Raw genomic sequence first — 22,671 nt, forward strand, 5'->3', positions numbered from 1 at the left:
TACATGACATAACATCCCTATTATCATAAAATAAGCATCCTCTAACTCACCATCAGCAAAGGGACAGGTAAAACAGTGGATAAAATAAAACATCATAATGGGACCAAAAATTCTTGGCACTTATGTCAGCATTGCTCTTCCTGATACACTCCAATGCTGATTCCACTGAAGTTTTCAAGGCCAGTGCTGGAGGGCATCTCATTTCCTTAGCGCTGGCACTTACACTTTGGGCACATCTTCAGCATCTGGGTAGGGTGGGGTTCTTTAGGCCGCGGCCATTTTTCTCTTGGCTCTGTGTAAAGGGGACCAATCTGGGAATTTAATAAAAAAATCCTTTACAGTTTCTTCAAAGGTTAAGCTAATTATTTGGCCTAGATCTCACCAGCAGGATCTAAAGTCATCCATCTTGTAAGTAGGCCTGCATGGGCAGTAGATTTTAGTTTAACTTCACAATTTTTAGGGAGCTTTCACATTATATTGACTGTATAAACTAACAAGGTCTAGATGCCATTTTGTACTAACACTGGGCTAAAGAAGCCATTTTGTATTCTGTTCTATAAACATTCGCATGTGTTAAATCTGAATTACTGTATAATTGGTAACCAGCCAGTTATATGTACTCGAAACATTCACTCTGTTTTTCTCTCCACAGATGCTGTCAGACCTGCTGAGTTTATCCATCATTTTTTGTTTTTGTTTCAGATTTCCAGCATCTGCAATATTTTGCCTTTATCTTAGTATGGTAACAGTGAACTATCCAAAAGTACGTTGATAATTTTGGAGACTGAATTTGGAGAACAAGGTATAAGGTACAAGTGGTACAAGGGTGCAATATTGTGCCTGCTCACCGAATCAGTATTTGTTGTGCATTGTGTCCCCATCATATTGTATTCGTAATACATCTTTCAAAATTACTGCTCTCAATGGGCAGAAGACTCAGAAGGCGAGGAAAGGAAAATCGTTATTATATAAGACCTTTCACATTCTCGGCTTTACTTTTGAAAAACAGTCACTGTTGTTTTAAAGGGAAATGCAAAAGCTAATTAGCACACAGCAAGATCCCAAAAACAGTAATGCGGTAAATGACCAGTTAATCTAGGTAGGTGGTGCTGGTTAAGGGATGGATTTTGAACAGAACACTGGGAGAATTCTATTATTCTTCAATTGGTGCCATGAGAATTTTTGAACAGGCAGACAGAACTTCACATTAACATCCCAAGCAAAAGATGGCACCTCCAATAATATGGAACTCATTCAGTGCTGCACCAATGTGCCATTTTGATTATGTGCTTCAGTCATAGAGTGGGTCTTGGATCTACAACCTTCTGACTCAAAGGCAAGTTTACATGACAGTGGCAAGGCTGATTTATCTTTGAATTGTTTCAACCTATGAAATATTCCTAACATGTCACACAATTTGCTTAACTTCCAACAAATTCACATTACAGGAAGACTAAACCATGAAACAAAGGGCCCAAAATCCTCCCCATAATGTTTAGGAATGGTTCTTCCTAGTACTATAGCGCTCTCTGCTAGGATTTGCAGGCTTCCCCAGAGCAATAGATCTGGCTTATGCCTAAGTTTACAACAGGTGAACAGGAAGGTAGCTGTGGAAATGTTGCGAGGTGGTGCTCCTGCCCCTTCCTTCTCAGCTTTCTCATGTGGGACAGATTAACTCTGTAAGGCAAAAGAAGCTAGAAATAACTTTATATTTGGAACCTCCTCATATAGATGCATTTGAGGGGGTCAGGCAGCAAGGCAAAGGCGGCTTGAGAATATGTCCAAACTTCTCTTGTAGCCTCCCATGGATTTTCAGGCCTGGAGGCCTCTAGCTGCTTTTCTCCAACAGAAGGCCCAGAGGCTGTCCCTGATGCCACCTTTGTTTCTTACCAGAGTAATCTGCTATGTAACAGGCCTGCACTCATAGTGACACCAAGACCTGAAAATGATCGGGCCTACCATATATAGATACTGTTAGATCACACATCTACCAGGCAATGCGGAAAATTGCCCGGGTATGTTCTGTACACAAAAAGCAGGACAAATCCAAGCTGGCCAATTACCGCCCCATCAGTCTATTCTCGATCATCAGGAAAGTGATGGAAGGGGTCATCACCAGTGCCATCTAGTGACATTTGCTTAGCAATAACCTGCTCACTTATGCTCAGTTTGGTTTCTGCCAGAGCCAATCAGCTCCTGACCTCATTAAATTCTTGGTTCAAACATGGACAAAAGAGCTGAACTCCAGAGGTGAGGTGAGTATGACTGTGCTTGACATCAAGGCCGCATTTGACCAAGAAGCCCTAGCAAAACTGAGGTCAATGAGAATCAGGGGGAAAACTCTCTGCTGGTTGGAGTCATACCTAGCACAAAGGAAGATGGTTGTGGTTGTTGGATGTCAATTATCTCAGTTCCAGGACATCACTGCAGGAGTTCCTCAGAGTAGTGTCTTAGGCCCAACCATCTTCAGCTGTTTCATCAATGACCTTCCTTCCATCATAAAGTCAGAAATAGGGATGACTCACGACTCTTCAGATACTGAAGCAATCCATGTCCAAATGCAAGATGGACAATATCAGGCTTGGGCTGACAAGTGGCAAGTAACATTTGTGCCACACAAGTGCCACGTAATGACCATCTCCAATAAGACAGAATCTAATCATCGCCCCTTGACATTCAATGGCATTACCATCACTGAATCCCCACTATCAGCATCCTGGGGGGACCATAAATTGAACATGTAAGTACTTGGCTACAAGAGCAGGTCAGCGGCTTGGAATCCTGCAGCAAGTAACTCACCTCCTGACTCCCCAAGGCCTGTCCACCGTCTACAAGGCTCAAGTCAGGAGTGTGATGGATTACTCTCCACTTGCCTGGATAAAAAAAATACACCACTCTGTATCTGTCCAGTGTGAGATGGGGAGGAGTATTAGAGCTAAAGTCTTTCTTTGGTTGCCTAGTCAGTCAGTGTGGTGGTTCCAGGTGCTGTGAACTTCCTTCCTCTCAGTAGCACATATTTGTGATCATACCACATGTGAATAGAACCCAAACTTCTTTTTAAAATATCAGATGGAACCAACATGCGGCCCATTATACTTAATCATTTCAATTTATACTAGTGATCCTTCACAAGATAAATTCCTAACTTGTGCTGTCGTGGATTGCCATGAAAAATCAGTGCAAGTCACCTCAGATCATACTTGTCATCTCCTGGCAGCCAACTTCAAAGCAACATTGGCAGAAGCCTGAAAGATCATCCATTCTTTTCTTAGTCATGGTTCACTGCACAAGAAAGGCGAAGGGCAGAATGTACCTTTAAAAATAAGTTTAAACACAACATAAGCATTGGATAGAAATATTGGAAATTTTTTTGGTTGAGATAATCAATTTGGCACATAGAGGATTGCAAACTTAAAACCATTTCATACCATTCTGGTGCCATGATAACATTCGCACATGTTGAGTTGGATTTTCATCCTCGAAGTGATAATGGGAGTTGGGCAAATTCTTGGCTTGGCCCACCTAACTCAGCAGAAAGTGCCAGGAAAGACAGGATTTTCATTCTGGGCAGCCGACCCAGGAAAAAAGTTCAGAGGTAGCCACAGGGGCTATCTGATGCCAAACCAGGCTGTGTAAAAAGCCCGCCTCAGTGCTATTGGACTTTGTTCCAGTTAAATCAAGAAAGGAAGGTCCTCTATCCCTCATCCCTCACATGCACTCACCCATCACACACTCCATATGCCCCAACTAAACCACCTTATGCCCCCCCGCCCACCTCACCATGTCCTTTCATGGCCCCCATGCCAAGATATGCCCCTTATCCACCCCCTCCATGGTCCCTCATGCCACCGTCAAGGTATGCCCCTGACCCATCACCCCCATGGCTCCTGATGTCCCCATTAAGCTATGGCACTTCCATGCCCATTCACCCACAATACACTGTATAGAAACAATGAACCCTATAGTAACAATAGGATGTGTAGAAGAAGCTTTTTAAAATAAATCATTCATTGATGACCTTCCAGTTTCTTTAAAAAAAAACTCCTTTTTACTACAGGCCTTTAAAAGTGTCAATCATGAGCTCTTTACCAAGAATGCATAAGGAGGCTCAGAAATCCATTAGACTGTTGAAACAGCTGAGCCCAGGGAAAACATTGTTTGATTGAGAGTTCTGGCTCTTTGATCTCTTCTGTCAATTGCACAATGTTTATCTACACAAGATGAAGAGGTTTCAAGTGCTTCCAGTTTTCACTATTGATACTTTAAATAATCTAGATGATTGACACTTTTATTGGCCTGGGGTAAAAAGGAGTTTTTTTCAGAAAGTGGAAGATTATCAATGAATGACTGATGAGTGGGCATGCAAGTGCCATAGCTTGGCATGGGAGGCACGAGGGGTCTTAGGGGTTGTTTGGGAGCATGCATTGGCATAGGGGGCATGAGGAGGACTTTTCGAACTTACCTTTCAAAAGGTTCTACTATGCAGACTATGGTTCATGACATCTCTGAGGTGCCATGAACCATGACTCTTTGAAAAGCTGGCCCAACTCCATGAAAATTGTGGAGAACTAGGACATGCCTATCTCCGCAATGGAGCCAGCCAGGTTGGGAGTGCAGGGTGTGGGCTTGCAACTCAAACCAGCCCACACCTTAAAAGGCTCTACTGAAAACCAGAAGCCCTGAAAATCCTGGATTTGAGTTGCAGCCACTATTTTCACCCCTCCACGGAGACCCCCTGACAACATGAAAATCCAGCTCATTAAGGTCAGTATGGTGCAAGATAAATTTATCTCAATACATTTCATGGCTCCCTTCATGTTTTTCCAAAAGTTAGTGATTTTTGTGGTTTCCATTTAAGGAAAGAAGACAGCCAGGAGTCATTACTAAAAGGCTGCTTTATTAACATACAACACATACAAACGGAATGGAACAGAGCACAATTTTGGGATTTTACATCGGACAAACATAATATAGAAAAATGTTTCAGGCTTCCCATACCTCCTAGAATGAGTTTGACCAAATGGAGAAAATATTTTTGATCTTCCCCACTCAACCAGTGTACCCATTGCAGTGAATTATGTCAGATAGAATATTGTTTGCAATTGTGACCGATCCAGGCAAATTCAGAGCACTAACATCAAATGGCATGGGACTTATTTTCGGAGGGTATTTACGGTGGGAAACATAAATGTCACAGTGATGCAACAAGAGGTACTCTTCTAAGGCTGTTATTAAAGGCAGATAACCCAATTCATTCTTGACCTTGTGGTTCTAATCGGTTAAGAGAGGCAGTTTAACTCTTTATCAAACCTATTCTGGTGGCTTTGATGATACAGTGTACAGAAAAAGTTAACGCTGCATGTAATATCTGTTATATTTGACAAGGGAGAACTATATGCTAACTTTAAATGCCAAAGGCTGAAAAATGTTTTGATAATGACACTATCCCATAATAAAAAATCACCAAACCGATTGTGGCTTCCAGACCCCCTAATTAACTCATAGTTTAATTTAACCAGGCAGAAATGTAGGAATTGCATTGTAACAAACTAGGTAAAGACAACAGAACTGGGATTTTTTCAAGCCATGTATCAGTAAGTGTTTAGATTTTAGAAGTATTCACTATTTTTCTTTTCATCAATTCCTATGGCCATTTTCTCCTAACCAACCTCTCCTCAAGGTACTGACGCCTTCATAAGTAACTGGGCATCAGTTACCCTCAAGTAATTCATTCAAGTAACCAACATTCACACATGACCTTTGACAACGAATGTTGGCCGCCAATTTGTGAGGGGCATAAGAACTGAATTTGATTTGGTTTACCAGTATACACACTCTTCCAGCAAGAGTCACCGAATAGCAATCAGGAGTGGGAATCCTAGTGAGTAGTATCCTAGTGGATTTGCCCTCTGAGGTTAACTGCAGCACCTTTGACATTGTCACAGCTGTGATTAGCTAAGTTATTGCATTTGTGGTTGAAAATAATATCCGGAATATTTAATCATGGTTTCTTACCAACCTTCAGAAAGCAGTTATTTTGGGTGAGTCCTTTGCACATATTTTCAATAGCTCACTGGAGTCTGGGAAGAGGCTAACACAGTTCAAATCATTAAACAAGGGGAATGTCATTCATGGTTCAGTTGGTGGCACTCTTGCCTCTGAGTCACAAGATTCTGGGTTCAACTCCTACTCCAAGGCTTGAGCACAAAAAGCAAAGCTGATACTCCAGTACTGAAGGAGAGCTGCATTGTTGGAGATGCTGCCTTTTCGATGAGATTTTAACCCAAGGCCCCATTCCATGGCATTATTTTGAATAAGAGCAAGGTAGTTATCCCTGGTGTTCTGACAAATATTTTCCCTCAATCAACATCATGAAAGAACATATTATCTGTCCATTATCACATTGCTGTTTGCGGGAAGGCTGCATTTGTTGCTACTGAAACTGCAGAGGGTGCAGTCAACTACACCTGCAGTCACAGTGCCTGTGATGTCACTGCCAGTGATGCCATAGGTAGCTGCCTGCATCAAAGAACAATGTTCTGGATGCCTACCCAAGCGCTGCCTCAATCGCCACCCAGCTGACCTCCCACTCATGGCCTCTCTTGTTGACCCTCTTGCTGCCTCACTTGGTGCCCACTCCCCAAGTGAAGCAGCAAGCAGAGTGGCAGCGATCATGAGGGTAGCAACAGTAGGCAAACAATGATGATGTCAATGGCACCGATTTCCTGTTCCAGTGCAGTGGCATGAAATACAATGTTGTGGGAATTCATTGTGCACAAAAATTGGCTGCCAGGTTCCATATTTCCTAAATGACAACAGTGACTCTCCCTCTCTCTCGCTCTTCAGGTACCATGCCTTAAGAAGGCATTGATGAACATGGATTTCCATGTGGTTGGTCCATGGTGATGCCTGGCAAGGTAGTGCAGCAGATTGCCGATGCCTTCTGCAGGTTCTGGCTGATCAGGAGGCTCTCCCACTCTTACCACCTGCCGGGGGCATATCAGAACGATTTGCATGTTGATAATCAACCTGTTTGGCCACATTATGAAGACACCTTCTATGATCACCAAGTCCTAGGCCTGAACCGTACGCTCCTCAGATGGTGGGTTTTTAAGTGGTGGGGTGAGGAACACATGCCCTTGCCCCAATTAAGGCCCTTAAGTAGCCAATTATTGGCTACTCAAGGGCTGTTTCCTGCCCAGCCTCAATTTTTACATTGGCGAGAGGATTTACCTGACATGGGGGAAGCTTCAATCTTGGGCGGGAAGGGGATGCAGTGTCTCCATCAGAAGCCTCCTCCTGACTTTGGGCATCACCCCCCACTTAAGGTTCAGTGCCGCTGGATCTCCCTCCCTCCCTCCCACCATCCCCACCCTCCACAGCCTCTCCCCTCAGATCTCGATTTCCCTTTTGCAACCCTCTAGGCCTTCCCTACCTCCCTGCCCTAGGACACTTTAAACTTACCTTGCTCTCCGGTCCTGGGATTTAGGATCTGGCAAAACCCTGAAGTTCCTCTTCAGTCCACTGCAGATCTTGTCGCTCCAGGGACTGGAGAGCTGCTGGCCAATCAGATTGGCAACTCTCTAAGGCAGGACTTCTGAGTGAGGGGCGGAAGTCCTGCCTGCAGCCAATTGATGCTCATTCGAGCGTGAAATGGCTGCGGAGCCCTCTGAGTTTGTGGGGATGTGTTCCCCACTGACTCTTTGGATGGTGGAAAAGGAAACCCCATCACCCAAAAAATTCAGTCCCTGGGTGGTACTCAAGTCCAGAGCTTCTGGTTCAGAGATAGGGACACTACCCATTGTGCCACAAGACCTACAACAGCGACTTCACTTCAAAAAAACTTCATTAGCTGTAAAGCATTTTGAGGTATTTGGTGGTCGTGACAGTACTACACAAAGGCAAGTTTTTTTTAAAAAACATTTCCCGCTAACTATACTTTCATTAGCTTGACATCAGTAATAAGGAAGATGCTTGAGTGATTTACTGTGAATATATAATATGAATACTGACACAGAGAAGCCCACATCAGGGACACCGAACAGGGTTCCCATAAAAAGGTAAAACTTAGTAGATCTGACAGCATCTGTGGAGAGAAAGACAGAGTTAACGTTTCGAGTCCGTATGGCTCTTCTTCAGAGCTGAAGAAGAATCAAATGGACTTGAAACGTTAACTCTGTCTTTCTCTTCACAGATACTGTCAGACCTGCTGAGTTTCTCCAGCATTTTTTTGTTTCAAATTTCCAGCATCCGCAGTATTCTGTCTTTATCCCATAAAAAGGTGCTGTTTTACCAGTTTGGCTGTTAGTTTTTGAGGAATTCACATGACAGTTGATACGGAAAGAAAAACAAAGGAAGACTTGCATTTATATAGTGCTTTTCATGACCACTGGATGTCTCAAAGTGCTTAATAGCCAATGACGTTTGACAAATTTATTAGAGTTCTTTGAGGATGTATCAAGCAGGGGGATAAAGGGAATGAGTAGATGTTGTGTATTTAGATGTTCAAAAGGCATTCAATAAGATACCACATTATAGGTTACTACAGTAGGTAAGAGCTCAAGAAGCAAGGTTAATATATTAACATGGATAGAGGATTGGCTAACTAACAGGAAATAGGGAGTCAGGATAAATGCCTAATTTTCTGGTTGCAATGAGTGTGGTGTCACAAGGATCAGTGCTGAGGTCTCCACTATTTACAATCTACATTAATGGCTTGGGTGAAGGGACTGGGTGTAATGTAGCCAAATTTGCTGCTGATACAAAAATAGGCAGGAAAGCAGGTTGTGAGGAGGACACACGTGGTCTGCAGAGGGATTTGATAGGTTAAGAAAGTGGGCTAAAATTTGGCAGGTGAAGTATAATGTTGGAAAATATGAGGTTCTCCAATTTGGTAGAAAAAATAGAAAATACATCAAAAGAGACTGCTGAGTGCTGCAATAAAGAGAGATCTGGGTGTCCTCTTGCCTGAAACACAAAAGGTAGCATGCAGATACAGCAAGTAATTAGGAAGGCAAATAGAATGTTGGCCTTTATTGCAAGCAGAATGGAGTATAAAAGTAGCCTTGCTACAGCTGAAGAAGAAGTTGGTGAAACCACACCTAAAGTACTGCATACAGCTTTGGTCTCCTTATTTAAGAAAGGACATACTTGCATTGGAGGCAGTTCCTGTGATGAAGTGGTTGTCTAATGAGGAAAGGTTGAGCAGGTTTGGCCTGTATGCACTGGAGTTGAGAAGAATGAGAGATGATCTCATTGAAACATGTAGGTTCCTGAGGGGGTTTGGCAGGGTAGATGCTGAAAGAATGTTTTTTGGGGAAAGGTGCAACTGGGGAGCACAGTATCCAAATAAGGGGCCTCCCTTTTAAGATGGAGATGAGGAGGAATTTCTTCTCTTAGAGAGTCATTAATATTTGGAACTCTTTACTTCAGAGAGCAGTGGAGGCTGGACTATTGAATATATTCAAGGCTCAGTGAGACAGATTTTTGATCTAGAAGGAAGTTAAGGGTTATGGGGGACAGACAGGAAAATGGAGGCCACATTCAGATCAGCCATGAATTTATTAAATGGTGGAGCAGTCTCAAGAGACTGCATGGCCAACTCCTGTTCTTATTTCTTATGTTCTTCTGTAAAATACTTGGAAATGTAGTCACTGTTGCAATATAGGAAACAGTGGCCAATTTGCATGCAGCAAACTTTCACAAGCAACAGTGTGATAATAACCAGATAATCAGAGGGTTTTTTTGGTGAATGAGAGATGAATATTGGTCAGGACACCAGGGATAACTCCTTGATCTTCTCTGAAGTGGTGCTGTTGGATCTTTTACATCCACTCGAGTAGATAAATGGGACCTCAATTTAACGTTGCATCTGTAAGATGTTGCCTCCAACTGTGTTGCACTCCCTCAATACTGCACTGGAGTGTCAACCTTGATTTTTGTTGACATTGCCTATGTAGACTTTCAGAAAGCTTAAGATAAGATAATGTATAAGAGGCTTCTCTACAGGCAGGATCTTGTGGAATTAGTGGCAACGGACTGTACTGGATTGGGAATTAGCTGAAAGCTGGTCGGCAGAAAGTGGTTATAAATGGATTTGGATCTGCTTGGAGATCGGTCATGAGTGGTTTCCCACGTGGTATTGTCATTCACAATTTCCACTAATAATCTAGGTGTAAATATTGGGAGAATGATCTGCAAATTTGCAGAAGTACCAAGATATGTGCAAGAGCCAGGAGCATAGAGGACTCAACCATTATAAACAGGTTTACATGAACTAGGGGATTGGGTTTGTGATTGAAAAATGCTGTTTTACTTCGACAAATCTAGTGTTATACATATGAGCATGCTAAATTCCGAACATACATACAAATACCCTTCAGGCAAAAGATTGGAAGCCAGTGGTGAAAAAAAGATGTCTGAATGTTCTGGGGCATAGGTCTCTAAAAGTTCACGTCCAATGTCCTGAAGATATAGCTGGAGAAAATAAGTTCCCAGGGTGTATTTACAGGTCCACTATGCTGGGGAGGGTTCTGACTAGTTCCAACCTCCATCGCCTGAAGCACCCAGCGGAGGGTCCCTGCAAAATGTCAATATTAACAGTGAGGTGAGTCTGCCATTTTAAGGCTATTACATACTACTAAAGCAGATTTTGACAAGTTAAAATCAACCCAGTAACTCTATCTACAATTGTAGGAGGATATATATAATTGGGATAAAGACTTGGGGGAGATGTAGAGCAAAGGGTTAACATCAGAAGCACACGATGTAATAATGATGTAACAGCATGTGATTGAGCAACAGAGATCTTGAGGAAGAAGTTCCAAACACGTGCAGAGCTCCTAATATGTATATAGTGGTTATAAATAAAGAGTAATGGTTTTAACAAACTACAGTCTCAAGCAGCTTACTTTGGGAGAATAGACAAACCCGAAAGAACCCCGTCTAGCCCCTGGACACATGATGAAACATGGCGGCAGCAGACAGCGAGTAAAAGACCCAGAAAAAGCTCCAAGAAGCAGTTACAGACCGGGCAAGCCAAGAGATCCTTAAAAGGACAAAAGCATCAGATTCAAAACTCACCAAAAAGTCAGAGCTTCGCGGGTGCAGCAGATACAAGCTGAGACACAGACCCGGAGTCTAGATGCCGTGAGCACAGACCAGAATCAACAAGCAACACCAGTGAAGCAGCAACCATTTCAGGGCTTGGTACAAGCATGGAATCCTCACTACTGCTCCTAGAACCATTCTGGAACTTTGATGGCTCACAACAGGTTCTGCAGTGGAACAACTTGAGAAAGAGGTTTTCCATAAGAAGAACCACTTTTGGTTTTTACAAAAAAAAACAAAAGGATCAGATCAATACATTACTCTTTGGCAAAGATGTATTTAGCAAGGTAGGGAATCAATGAGATTTCAACTTCTTACAAATAAGTCCCAGAAACGTTTGATTCATATTTCAGTGTTTGCAAAAATTTAATTATAGAAAGGCCAAAATTTAACATGCGAAAACAAAGATCAGGTGAGAGCATAGATTCGTTCGTCAATGACCTATACAAGCTGGCAGAAAACTGCGACTATGGAATATTGAGGAAAGAATTGATTTGTGATCACATAGCAGTTGGGGTCTAAGATGAAGCTCTATCAGATCTCTTGCATAGGAGAGAAGATTTAACTCTAATCTAGGCAGTACAAATTGTGGAGCAAACTGAGTTCAGAAAGTAAAATGGATGTGGGCAAGATGAGGTCCCATGGAAAAGAATGGGTGAGGTTTTTTAGTATGTAGGCCAGAAGAGGCAAAGCACACCAAAGCAGAAGCCTGCGAAAACGTGGAAAAGTGCGCCAACTGCCATCTTGAAACGCTCTGTGTGGTGGGAGAAACCTGCACAAGTGGAAAGAATGCCTAGCAGGGGGAGCAGAGTGCCAAAACTGTGGAAAAATAGGACATTTTAAAATTATCCACTAATCTAAAACTAGATGGCCTACAAAAAGGAGGAAGAAAAATTAAAGTCAAACCCCATACAAGGAGTGGAAGAACCACACAAAAAGGAAATAACTTTCCTAAGGGAAGTAAATGAAATGGAAAATAAATACTGGAGTACTAAACTTCAAGTAGATGGACACCCACAGAGTTTAAATTAGACAGAGGGGCAGGAGTGTCTGTCTTATGCAATGAAGTAAAATGGCTTAAGCACATTACACGACAACCTTCATCTATCATGTTACAGGGTTCAGGTGGGACTACACTGAAAGTCACAGGCCAACACATGGCAAAATTGAAGTACGAAGATAGAGAATGTACGTCATGCAGAGTCAAGCGTTTCCTTTACTAATAAGGAAGGCATGCTTAAAACGGAAGCTAATCTATAAAGTCGATGAAATTACTGATAAGCATTATATCACTACATTAAGGAATTAATTTCCAAGATTATTTACAGGCTTGGAAAGGTTGAAGACCGAGTACCATGTCACCCTAACAGCTGATGCTAATTTGCCTCTTTACACCGAGGAAGGTCCCTCACTCACTCTTGGACAAAGTCAAAGGTGAAATTGAGAACATGCTACAGCCTACTAAACGGTGTTCAGGAATGGTCACAGTTCCAAAGCCAAATGCTGAATTAGAATCTGCGTGGATTTAACTCAACTAAATAAATCATTGGAATATGAGATCCACATGACGGCCTCAAGAGTACTCTATTCACCAAATTAGATGCAAAGAGCAGATTTTGGCAGTTGTTGCTGGACAAAGAATCCAGATAGCTGACCACTTTTATAACACCATTAGGTCGCTCCTGCTTTAATAGATTATCATTCAGAATTGTGTCTGCTCCTGAAATTTTCAAGAAAAAAAAAATCTCAAACCCTAGAAGGCACGGAAGGCATAGCAAGCCATTTGAACTACATTCTTGTACATGTTGCCATGAAAGAAGAGCATGATTGCAAAGTCAGAGCAGTCCTGAAAGTCTTACAGGATGCAGGCCTAACATTGAATGAGAAATGTGAGTTTGCCAAACCTATGATTAAATTTCTAGATCACATTCTACAGCCTCTGGAATGAGAGTCAGCCCACAAAAAACAAAGGTGATCAAAGAGTTTCCATAACCCAAGACATTACTGAACTTCAGGGATTCCTTGGGATGGTCAACCAAGTAGGCAACAGAGGTCATTAAGCCTTTGAAACAGCTCTTGATACAGGGTCAACAATGGGTGCTGGAATGTGGACCAGCAAAATGCTTTTGAGAAAATTAAAAATCTTTTAGTTTCCTCTGACATTTTAGCACATTATGACTCAGAACTACAGACCATAGTAGCTGAGGATGCATCATCTATAGGTCTGGATGCAGTATTATTTCAAGTACAGAGAGACAATAGCGGATTTACAGTTAGTGGGGCCCTGTGCTCATCTTCATTTTTGGCCAACCCCCACCTCCCTGAAAGGCGAAGCCAAGAAATACACAAATTGATCAGTTCTTCTCCACTTGTAAAAACATGCTTGTATGAATAATTGCCTCATTGAAATCCAAGCTTATCTCTTGTCTGAATGATGGTAAAGATGGTAAATATTGTGACGTGAGGTGAGCAAACATGGAACTTGCTGACAAGAAAAGCCAAAAACCAAGGACAGGTTATAAATAGAGAGGGAGAAGGAGAAAGAGTGTCTGCAGGGAGGAGAGGGAAGCTGACTAGATGCCCACTTGAACATCGAAATGTCAGTCTGTTGGTAATATTTTGTTCAGAGACAGAGACAGCAGACTGGAGCCTTGCTCCAGTGCCAACAGTTTACTGAGGCAAAACAGCACTCTCAACACATCTGTTACCCAGGAGACCTGAGAAACATTGCACTTAACTAAGATCTCATCACTCACTGGAAAATCTCATAACATTATTGCACAGTGGAAGAGCATAAGCTGCTGTTGTGGTTTCAGGCTGGCCCGCATTACAATCATTTAAATTAAAATCAAACTAAAACTCAGCTCGAGGTCAATGTTTCAACCTCTGAACAAACTGGCCGAAGTTTTACTGAAACTCCTCTCCCCATCAAAGCTTGCTGATCATTAAGAGAGAATGGGAATGTGTGGAGTGAAGCTCTAGGACTGCCCAACATCTTCCCCCTAGCATCTGACCACAGTCAATTTTCCAATCCAGTTTCTGGTATCTCTCTGCATTGGACACGATGTCTGGAGTGAAAGCCAAAGAAAGATTGACTATAAAACCGGCTGATAAGATGTAGTCTAGAGCAGTGTCAGGTAAATCTGTCTCTATTTATTTTCTGTCATTGAGTCTAACTTGGCATTACTGAGGTAAGAAGCTAGTCGTAAGCATGTGTGTGGACTACAGTTCCTCCTACCTCAGCATAGTGGGCTGGTACTTTTAAAACCACCTCAAAGACATACCAAAATTTAAAGACTTGCAACTATATAGCACCTTTCATGACACCAGAAGTCCCAAAGCTATGTAGCCAATGAAGTACTTTCGAAGTGGGAATGTGGGAAATGCCAGCCAGTTTGCACCCAGAAAGGTCCCCACAAACAATGTGATAATGACCAGAATCTGTTTTGTGTGATGTTGATTGAGGGACAAATATTGGTCAGGACACCAAGGGTAACTCACCTGCTCTTCTTCAAAATAACCTCATGGGATCTTTTACATCCAAAGGTGGCACCTCTAACAGATCAGTACTTCCCTGGAGTGTGTGGACGGGAGTGGGACTTAAGCCCACAACCCTCTGACCCCAAGGCCAGACTGCTAGCACCGGAACCATCACTGATATCTTTAACCTGTGGCCCTGGCTATTCATTCAAACAACCAGTGAGTGAGCTCCCTTCTTGCATTGGCGATCATGGGCTGAGGGGAGCAGATGGACTTCACTATTGTTGTGTAGAGCGAGTTGGCTCACCATGGGCCCCTGGGGGTCTACTCTAGGCTTGTTAGCAAGTAGCATGCCTTGCATCAGAGAGAGGGAGCGTATATGGGAGGAGCGGGATTTATCAAAAAAGGGGGAAATATAATTGCTGTGGCAGCCTGATTGGAAAAGGAGCTATCCTAGCTCTCTGGTAATATCATTTCTGAATATTTCAATCTCCATTCAAACTTACTTTTCAAAGTATTCCTGGTGGAATAGCGGAGTCTTACTATTTACTTTGTGAAGGTTTGACAGAGACTGAGACAGACTTGCTCTGTGAAATGATTATTTGTCAGTAAAGTGAGTTCATCTGAAATGTGTTTTCTTCAGATATGTTTTTTTAGCTGATCAGAGGCAGAGATGTTTCTGAGACCACCCCAGGTGCCTGTCACTCCCATCACACATGGGACTTGGTCCCAAAAATAAATCATTTACTTGGCATCTCCCTTTTTAACTTTGCAAATGCAGCATCAGTTCAAGCACACAGTTTGAACAATTTGGAACTCATTCATTTTGGAGCCACCCTGTCATTTGGGTGTCCTGGCACAGTGCGTTTCATTGTAAATACACCCCTGCATTGACCAGTTAACTACATCTGAAGGTCACTCACAGGCAATGAGAAAATATACCCTACATTTGAGAAGAAAGCACTGTCAACAACATGGGTGTATGAGAAATTCTCAGACTATGCGGTGGGACTGCAATTTAAAATTAAAACAGACCATAAGCCACTTGTTGCTCTTCTGAGCATGAAAGAGATTGGGGAGAGGCCGCCTAGAACCTAACGGTTCAGATTAAGTTTAATGAGATATGACTCCATAACATAGTACGTTCAAGGGAAGTACCAGATGACAGCAGAAACACTACCGAGGATACCAGTTGAAAGGTTCAATATAGAGGATTTGCATTTCCTCAAGAAGGTGGAAATATATACATTTCTCATAATTCAACACCCACCAGCTAATGCTGATAAAACAAGCACAGCAGCAAGATGGCAAACGTATCTAGATAAGAAAATACTGTCTGGAAGGACGGCCAGATCATATGCCTAACAATCCAGTACTATGGAAGTATTTTGAACAGAGAAACACCTCAGAATCAATAATGATCTCCTAGTTTTAATGACAAAATAGTCACTCCGAGAACACATCAGCTTGATATTCTTCAAAGACTTCACCAAGGTCACTCAGAGATAACATCTTGTTGACTGAGAGCATTAGCAGAGTAACTGTGCATTACGGAAGCCAATTGGCAAATCTACTCTTGTTGCTGGTAGCAGGCGAGGAGCCAAGTCTCCTGGGACAAAACTGGCTAAAGAAGATTAAGTTAGAATGGGTGGAAATTGTCCAGCTGAGACCAAGTGGGGTACCAGAGTTACTACAAAAATACGCCTCAGTTTTCAAGGATGAACTTGGGAAGATCCAGAGGCTGCAAGCAAAAATTCATGTGGATCCAGAGGCAACCCTGCGATTCATAAAGGCAAGACCAGAACCTTATGCACTGCGAGAAAAGGTTGACACTGAACTGGCCAGATTACAGAAACTGGGCATTATACAACCTGTGTAGCTCTCAGAATGGGCAAAGCCAATAGTCCCCATACTTAAACCTGGCCAAAGCCTTCGAATTTGTGAAGACTACAAATTGACAGTTAATGAAGTGGCTAAGCTGGATAGACACTCCATACCAAAAATCAAAGACCTGTATGCCAAGCTGGCAGATAGAACCGCCTACATGAAGCTTGATATGAGTCATACTTATCAACAATTAGAGTTAGAGAAGGCCTCCCAGGAACTTGTCACAATTAATGCCCACAAGGGGTTGTACCAATATACTCAATTGCCTTTTGGCGTCTCCTCAGCTTGCGCCAGCTTCCAGAGAACAATAGAAAATTTACTGCAAGGACTGCCCCAGGTTGTAGTCTGTTTAGGTGATGTTTTGGTGACAAGACTCTCTGAAAAGGAGCATAGGCAAACTTAGAAGGAGTTTTAAAACATTTCTTGCAGGCTGGAGTGCATTTAAAAAAAAGAAAAGTGTATGTTCCAAGCAAGGGAGGTAATCTATTTGGGTCACCGGGTAGATTCACAGGGCCTCCACCGGGTTGAGGAAAAAGTGAGAGCCATAAGAGAGGCACCTGTATCAAAGAACACCTCCGAACTCAAATCATTCTTGGGAATGATCAATTATAATGGGCAGTTCTTACCTAATTTATCTACAGAACTGGCACCCCTGCATTATCTACTCATGATAAGTATGCTGGTCTTGAGAGGCACCCCAAAAGAAGTCTTCCTTAAGGCAAAACAATTGTTGCACTCATCCAACCTATAAGTACATTATGACCAGAAGAAAGAATTGGTTTTGACATGTGACGCATCCCCCTACAGAGTGGGGGCAGCGTTCTCCCACCGGATGGATGATGGCAAGGAACGGCCTATAGGATATGTGTCAAGAACGCTCACCACAGCAGAAAAGGCATACTCACAGATAGAAAAAGAAGGCCTGCCAATCATCTTTGGTGTCAAGAAATTTCACCAGTCCATACACGGCTGTCATTTTACAAACATTTCTGACCACAAGCCACTGCTAGGATTGTTCAGCAAAGACAAGGCTATACCACCCATAGCCTCAGCAAGAATACTACGATGGGTGTTGATCCTGGCAGCATACGAGTATACTTTTGTACATAGGCCTGGAGATCAAATTGTAAACGCTGATGCACTTGGTTGTTTGCCTTTATAAGAAAATGATGAAGATGTCCCAGTTCCACAAGAACTTGTGTTATTGTTAAATTTCTTAGATTCATTGCTGATATGTGCTAGACAGATCAGAGACTGGACAATTCAGGACCTAGTCCTATCTCAAGTACGAAAGTAAGTGCTACATGGTTGATTACAGGAGCCTGTATCTGATTAAATGAAACCGTACTTTAACAGAAGACATGAAATAACCAGCCAGATGGTATCTTATTGTGGGGAGCACGAGTGATAGTTCCTCCAAAGGGAAGAAAGTCATTGTTAATTGAACTACACAGTGCACATCCAGGTGGGAAGGAATCAAGGAAGTCAGAAAACTAGACACGACTGGCACAGTCATGAAAGGAAGTTTACCGTGGGAGAGATGGTATATGTGAAGAACTTTGGAGAAGGACCAAAGTGGTTACCAGGTGAAATAAGTGCAGTGACTGGACCTCTATCTTACCATGTGAAGGTGGAAGGCCAAGTCATACAGAGACATGTGGATCATTTGAGGAAGAGAGAGACAAATCATCAAGAAATGATTCCATCAGTGCTCACAACCGAGTCAACATTTACCATTGAAAGAACTCAACCTAGTACAGATGTGTCTGAAGTGCCTGTTGTACCTACAAGAGTTGAGGAAACAGATCTGCAGTACCCACCGAAGAACATGATGTTCAGACAACTTCAGAAAATGAGCTTCCTAACAAATCATCTGAAGTTGTAGAGCTGAGATGTTCTACATGCCAAAGGAAACCCCCAGAAAGACTGAATTTGTAGATTACTTAGCAGTGTAAAAAATTTGCTATTTTGAAAAAATTGTAATTGAAAATGTAAAATGTATGTTCCAAGTTAAAGAGGGAGGGATGTGGTAACTACAGTTATATTTGGTATGCAGTATACCTTTAAGAAGGTTGTTATAAAGGAAGGTCACATGATCTTGTGTAACTAATAGTGCAGTAGCGTGGGCTAACTGGAAGTCAGTAGTCTGCAAGTGAACAGTAGAAGTATGTTGATAGAGTTTGACGTAGAAGCACACATGTGAAGCTGCTGAGTACCTTGTAAATAAACAGAATGTGTTCCACCTAAGAAGTGTCTGCTGAACTACTCTATCTAAAATACCAACTCAGCCATCCCACAACAAGCATGTAATTGGGACTCAAGTCTCAACAACAGTCATTCAATCACTGAAGACAATTTATGCAACATATGGCATGCCGGACATTTTGGTATCAGACAATGGTCTGCAGTTTGCTAATGAATTATTCCAAAATTTTGCAAAGGAATACAGATTAATTCATATAACCAGCTCACCTCATTATCTTCGGGCAAATGGAAAAGCTGAGAGAAGTATTTGAATCATCAAAAGACTTGATGAAGAACAACGAAGACCTTAATTTAGATCTTCTGTCACAGATCCTCAGCGCTACAAAATGGTTTCTCACCAACCGTTGTTGATGGGACATTGAGAACATAATTTCCAGCTCTGCAGTAAAAACTAAAACCTAATGTTACCTCGAACAACCAGGAGAGTGTGAAACAGCATGAGGGAGTACAGAGAAACTAACAGGCTCGTAATTTTAACTTCAGGCACAGAGCACAAGACTTATCAGTCCTGAAACCTGAGGACAGAGTATAGATACAAAACTAACAGAAAGAAGAGATAATAATCGAAAGAGCTCCACAACTGAGATCATGTGGGGTTGAGATGGACCAGGGTACCAGAAGGGGAAACCGCAGCCTTAATATCCTTGGAAAGAAAGCCAATAGAAACTTGGGATTACTACTCATATCCTGTTGGAGATAAAGAAGATGAAAGAAGATGAAGCTCTCCAGCCATCCACAGGGAGAGTGTGGAATGTGAGAAAGAGATCAGATTAGATAGGGGAAATTGGTCAAGGCACCTTAGACACTAACCCTGTGAAGTCTGAGACTTTGTGGGGAGATATAGGAGGATGTATTTAATTGGGATAAAGACTTGGGGGGAGATATAGAGTAAAGGGCTAACATCATCACGTGATGCTGATATAATGATGATGTAACATCACATGATTGAGTAACAGGGATATGGAGGAAGCAGAAGTTCCAAACTCATGCACTGTTCCTAATGTTTATATAGTAGCTGTAAATAAAGAGTAATGGTTTTAACAAACCACAGGCTCAAGCAGCTTACTTTGGAAGAATTGACAAACCCCAAAGAACGCCATCTAGACCCCAAACACATGATGAAACAAAAATCAACAGATTCAAGCCAAGGCAGGGGGTGAAAGAAAAGCCTGTTTCTTCCATTCTTGGGAAATGGTAGCTCCAAAGATTTTCACAACTCCCTTGATTAAATTCTAAAACAAGCATTCTAATTGATTGAATGGATCAATTTCAGCAGAGGCATGAAAGAGATATTAGTGGATCAGCACCAATTATACCCTGTGGCTGACTTGGTGGAAAGGATAATTGGCTGGGGGGGTATCACAGGCAACCGATCCTCCAACGTCCATTTTGAACCCACCCCCGAAGGAAAAGTTGAAAGTTTTGTCCATCCTGATTGATTTGAAAATTCCCCAATTAATTAAGATAGACTTTTACCAATTGGAAAAAATATCATTGGGAACATGATTCGTATTTCAAGCAATCACTTTCAGAGAAAAATGGAAATGAAATAGCTTGAATATTATCAGTGGCCAGCAAAGCAGCCTACAAGGGAATAGGGATCTGGGACAGTTAACTTCCAAGCTCTCTAGCGTCGGATTTGGGGAGTACTGCAAAGATGCACTGGGGTACCTCTCTCAGAACTTCAAAGGTCAGGGTTTGCATGACAATTGCCCAGAAGTGCATAAGGCTATAAGACATAGGAGCAGAAATTAGGCCATTCGGCCCATCAAGTCTGCTCCGCCATTCAATCATGGCTGATAAGTTTCTCGACCCCATTCTCCCGCCTCCTCCCCGTAACCTTTGATCCCCTTACCAATCAAGAACCTATCTATCTCGGTCTTAAATACACTCAATGACCTGGCCTCCACAGCCTTCTGTGGCAATGAATTCCATAGATTCACCACTCTCTGGCTAAAGAAGTTTCTCCTCATCTCTGTTATAAAAGGTCTTCCCTTTACTCTGAGGCTGTGCCCTCGGGTCCTAGTCTCTCCTACTAATGGAAACATCTTCCCCACATCCACTCTATCAGGCCTTTCAGTATTCTGTAAATTTCAATCAGATCCCCCCTCATCCTTCTAAACTCCACTGAGTATAGACCCAGAGTCCTCAAACGTTCCTCATATGTTAAACCTTTCATTCCTGGGATCATTCTCGTGAACCTCCTCTGGACCGTCTCCAGGGCCAGCACATCCTTCTTGAGATATGGGGCCCAAAATTGCTCACAATATTCTAAATGTGATCTGACCAGAGCCTTATAAAGCCTCAGCAGCACATCCCTGCTTTTATACTCTAGTCCTCTTGAAATAAATGCCAACATTGCATTTGCCTTCCTAACTATCGACTCAACCTGCAAGTTAACCTTAAGGGAATCCTGGACTAGGACTCCCAAGTCCCTTTGCACTCCAGATTTCTGAGTTCTCTCCCCATTTAGAAAATAGTCTATGCCTCTATTCTTCCTACCAAAGTGCATAACTTCACAATTCCCCACGTTGTATTCCATCTGTCACTTCTTTGCCCATTCTCCTAACCTGTCCAAATCCTTCTGCAGCCTCTCCGCCTCCTCAATACTACCTGTCCCTCCACCTATCTTTGTATCATCTGCAAACTTAGCCAGGATACCCTCAGTTCCTTCATCTAGATCATTAATGTATAAAGTGAAAAGCTGTGGTCCCAACACTGACCCCTGCGGAACTCCACTAGTCACTGGCCGCCATCCTGAGAAGAACCCCCTTATCCCCACTCTCTGCCTCCTGCCAGACAGCCAATCTTCTATCCATGCTAGTACCTTGCCTCTAACACCATGGGCTCTTATCTTACTGAGCAGCCTCCTGTGCGGCACCTTGTCAAAGGCCTTCTGGAAGTCCAATTAGATAACATCCATTGTCTAACCTACTCGTTACCTCCTCAAAGAACTCTAACAGATTTGTCAGGCATGACCTCCCCTTGATGAAACCATGTTGACTTTGCCCTATTTTACCATGCACTTCCAAGTATTCTGAAATCTCATCCTTAATAATGGACTCTAAAATCTTACCAATGACCGAGGTCAGGCTAATCAGCCTATAATTTCCCGTCTTTTGCCTCACTCCCTTCTTAAACAGGGGGGTTACATTAGCGATTTTCCAGTCCTCTGGGACCCTCCCTGACTCCAGTGATTCCTGAAAGATCACCACTAACGCCTCCACTATCTCTTCAGCTATCTCCTTCAGAACTCTGGAGTGTAATCCATCTGGTCCAGGTTATTTATCCACCTTCAGACCTTTCAATTTTCCTAGCACTTTCTCCTTGGTAATGGCCACCATACTCACCTCTGCCCCCCAACTCTCTTGAACTTTGGGGATGTTACTCGTGTCTTCCACCATGAAGACTGACGCAAAGTACCTATTCAGTTCCTCCGCCATTTCTTTGTTCTCCACTAATACTTCTCCAGCGTCATTTTCCAGTGGCCCAATGTCCATTTTTGCCTCTCTCTTACCCTTTATATATCTAAAAGAACTCTTGCAATCTTCTTTTATATTACTGGCTAGTTTACCCTCATATTTAATCTTCTCCCTCCTTATTTCATTTTTAGTTGTCCTCTGTTGGTCTTAGGTGCAAACTTCCTCTAAGCAATTACTCAGCTCTAGGAACCATCTGACAATGCGACTTAAATTGCAAACATCTGATGGTTCCAGCTGTGTTACGCAAATAGTTACCCAGAAAAGGTTAGAAGAAGTAAAACATCTTCTAACCTCTGGGTAACTATTGCAAAAACACAAACCAGCCCCCCACAGGGCTTCCCCTATACCCCCAACCGTACCCCACCCCACCCCAGGGACACCCCACAACCCTGACCCTCCCCAGGTGTTTGCCCTCACCTCCAACTGCTCCCACCTCCAACTACCCCCC

General features: G+C 42.6%; 1 protein-coding gene across 2 annotated transcripts in view; it reads right to left on the bottom strand.

Annotated features, from left to right (window-relative positions):
- Positions 1 to 211: 211 nt before the first annotated feature.
- LOC121280754 (cyclin-dependent kinase-like 4) overlaps positions 212 to 22,671 on the bottom strand; it is a 173,341-nt gene continuing 150,881 nt past the window's right edge. Inside the window, exons 12-13 of one of the 2 annotated variants that reach the window (XM_041192915.1) lie at positions 3,189 to 3,313; positions 212 to 311 (exon numbers count right to left, since the gene is read on the bottom strand). In XM_041192915.1, the coding sequence (XP_041048849.1) occupies positions 3,269 to 3,313 (45 nt within the window). In that variant the 3' untranslated portion in view covers positions 212 to 311; positions 3,189 to 3,268. Of the gene's footprint in view, positions 312 to 3,188; positions 3,314 to 9,742; positions 10,580 to 22,671 lie in introns of those variants that run through there. The other variant, XM_041192914.1, reaches the window with a different exon arrangement.

This window comes from Carcharodon carcharias, chromosome 8 (assembly GCF_017639515.1).
Source record: "Carcharodon carcharias isolate sCarCar2 chromosome 8, sCarCar2.pri, whole genome shotgun sequence".
In the NCBI taxonomy this organism is placed as follows: domain Eukaryota; kingdom Metazoa; phylum Chordata; class Chondrichthyes; order Lamniformes; family Lamnidae; genus Carcharodon; species Carcharodon carcharias.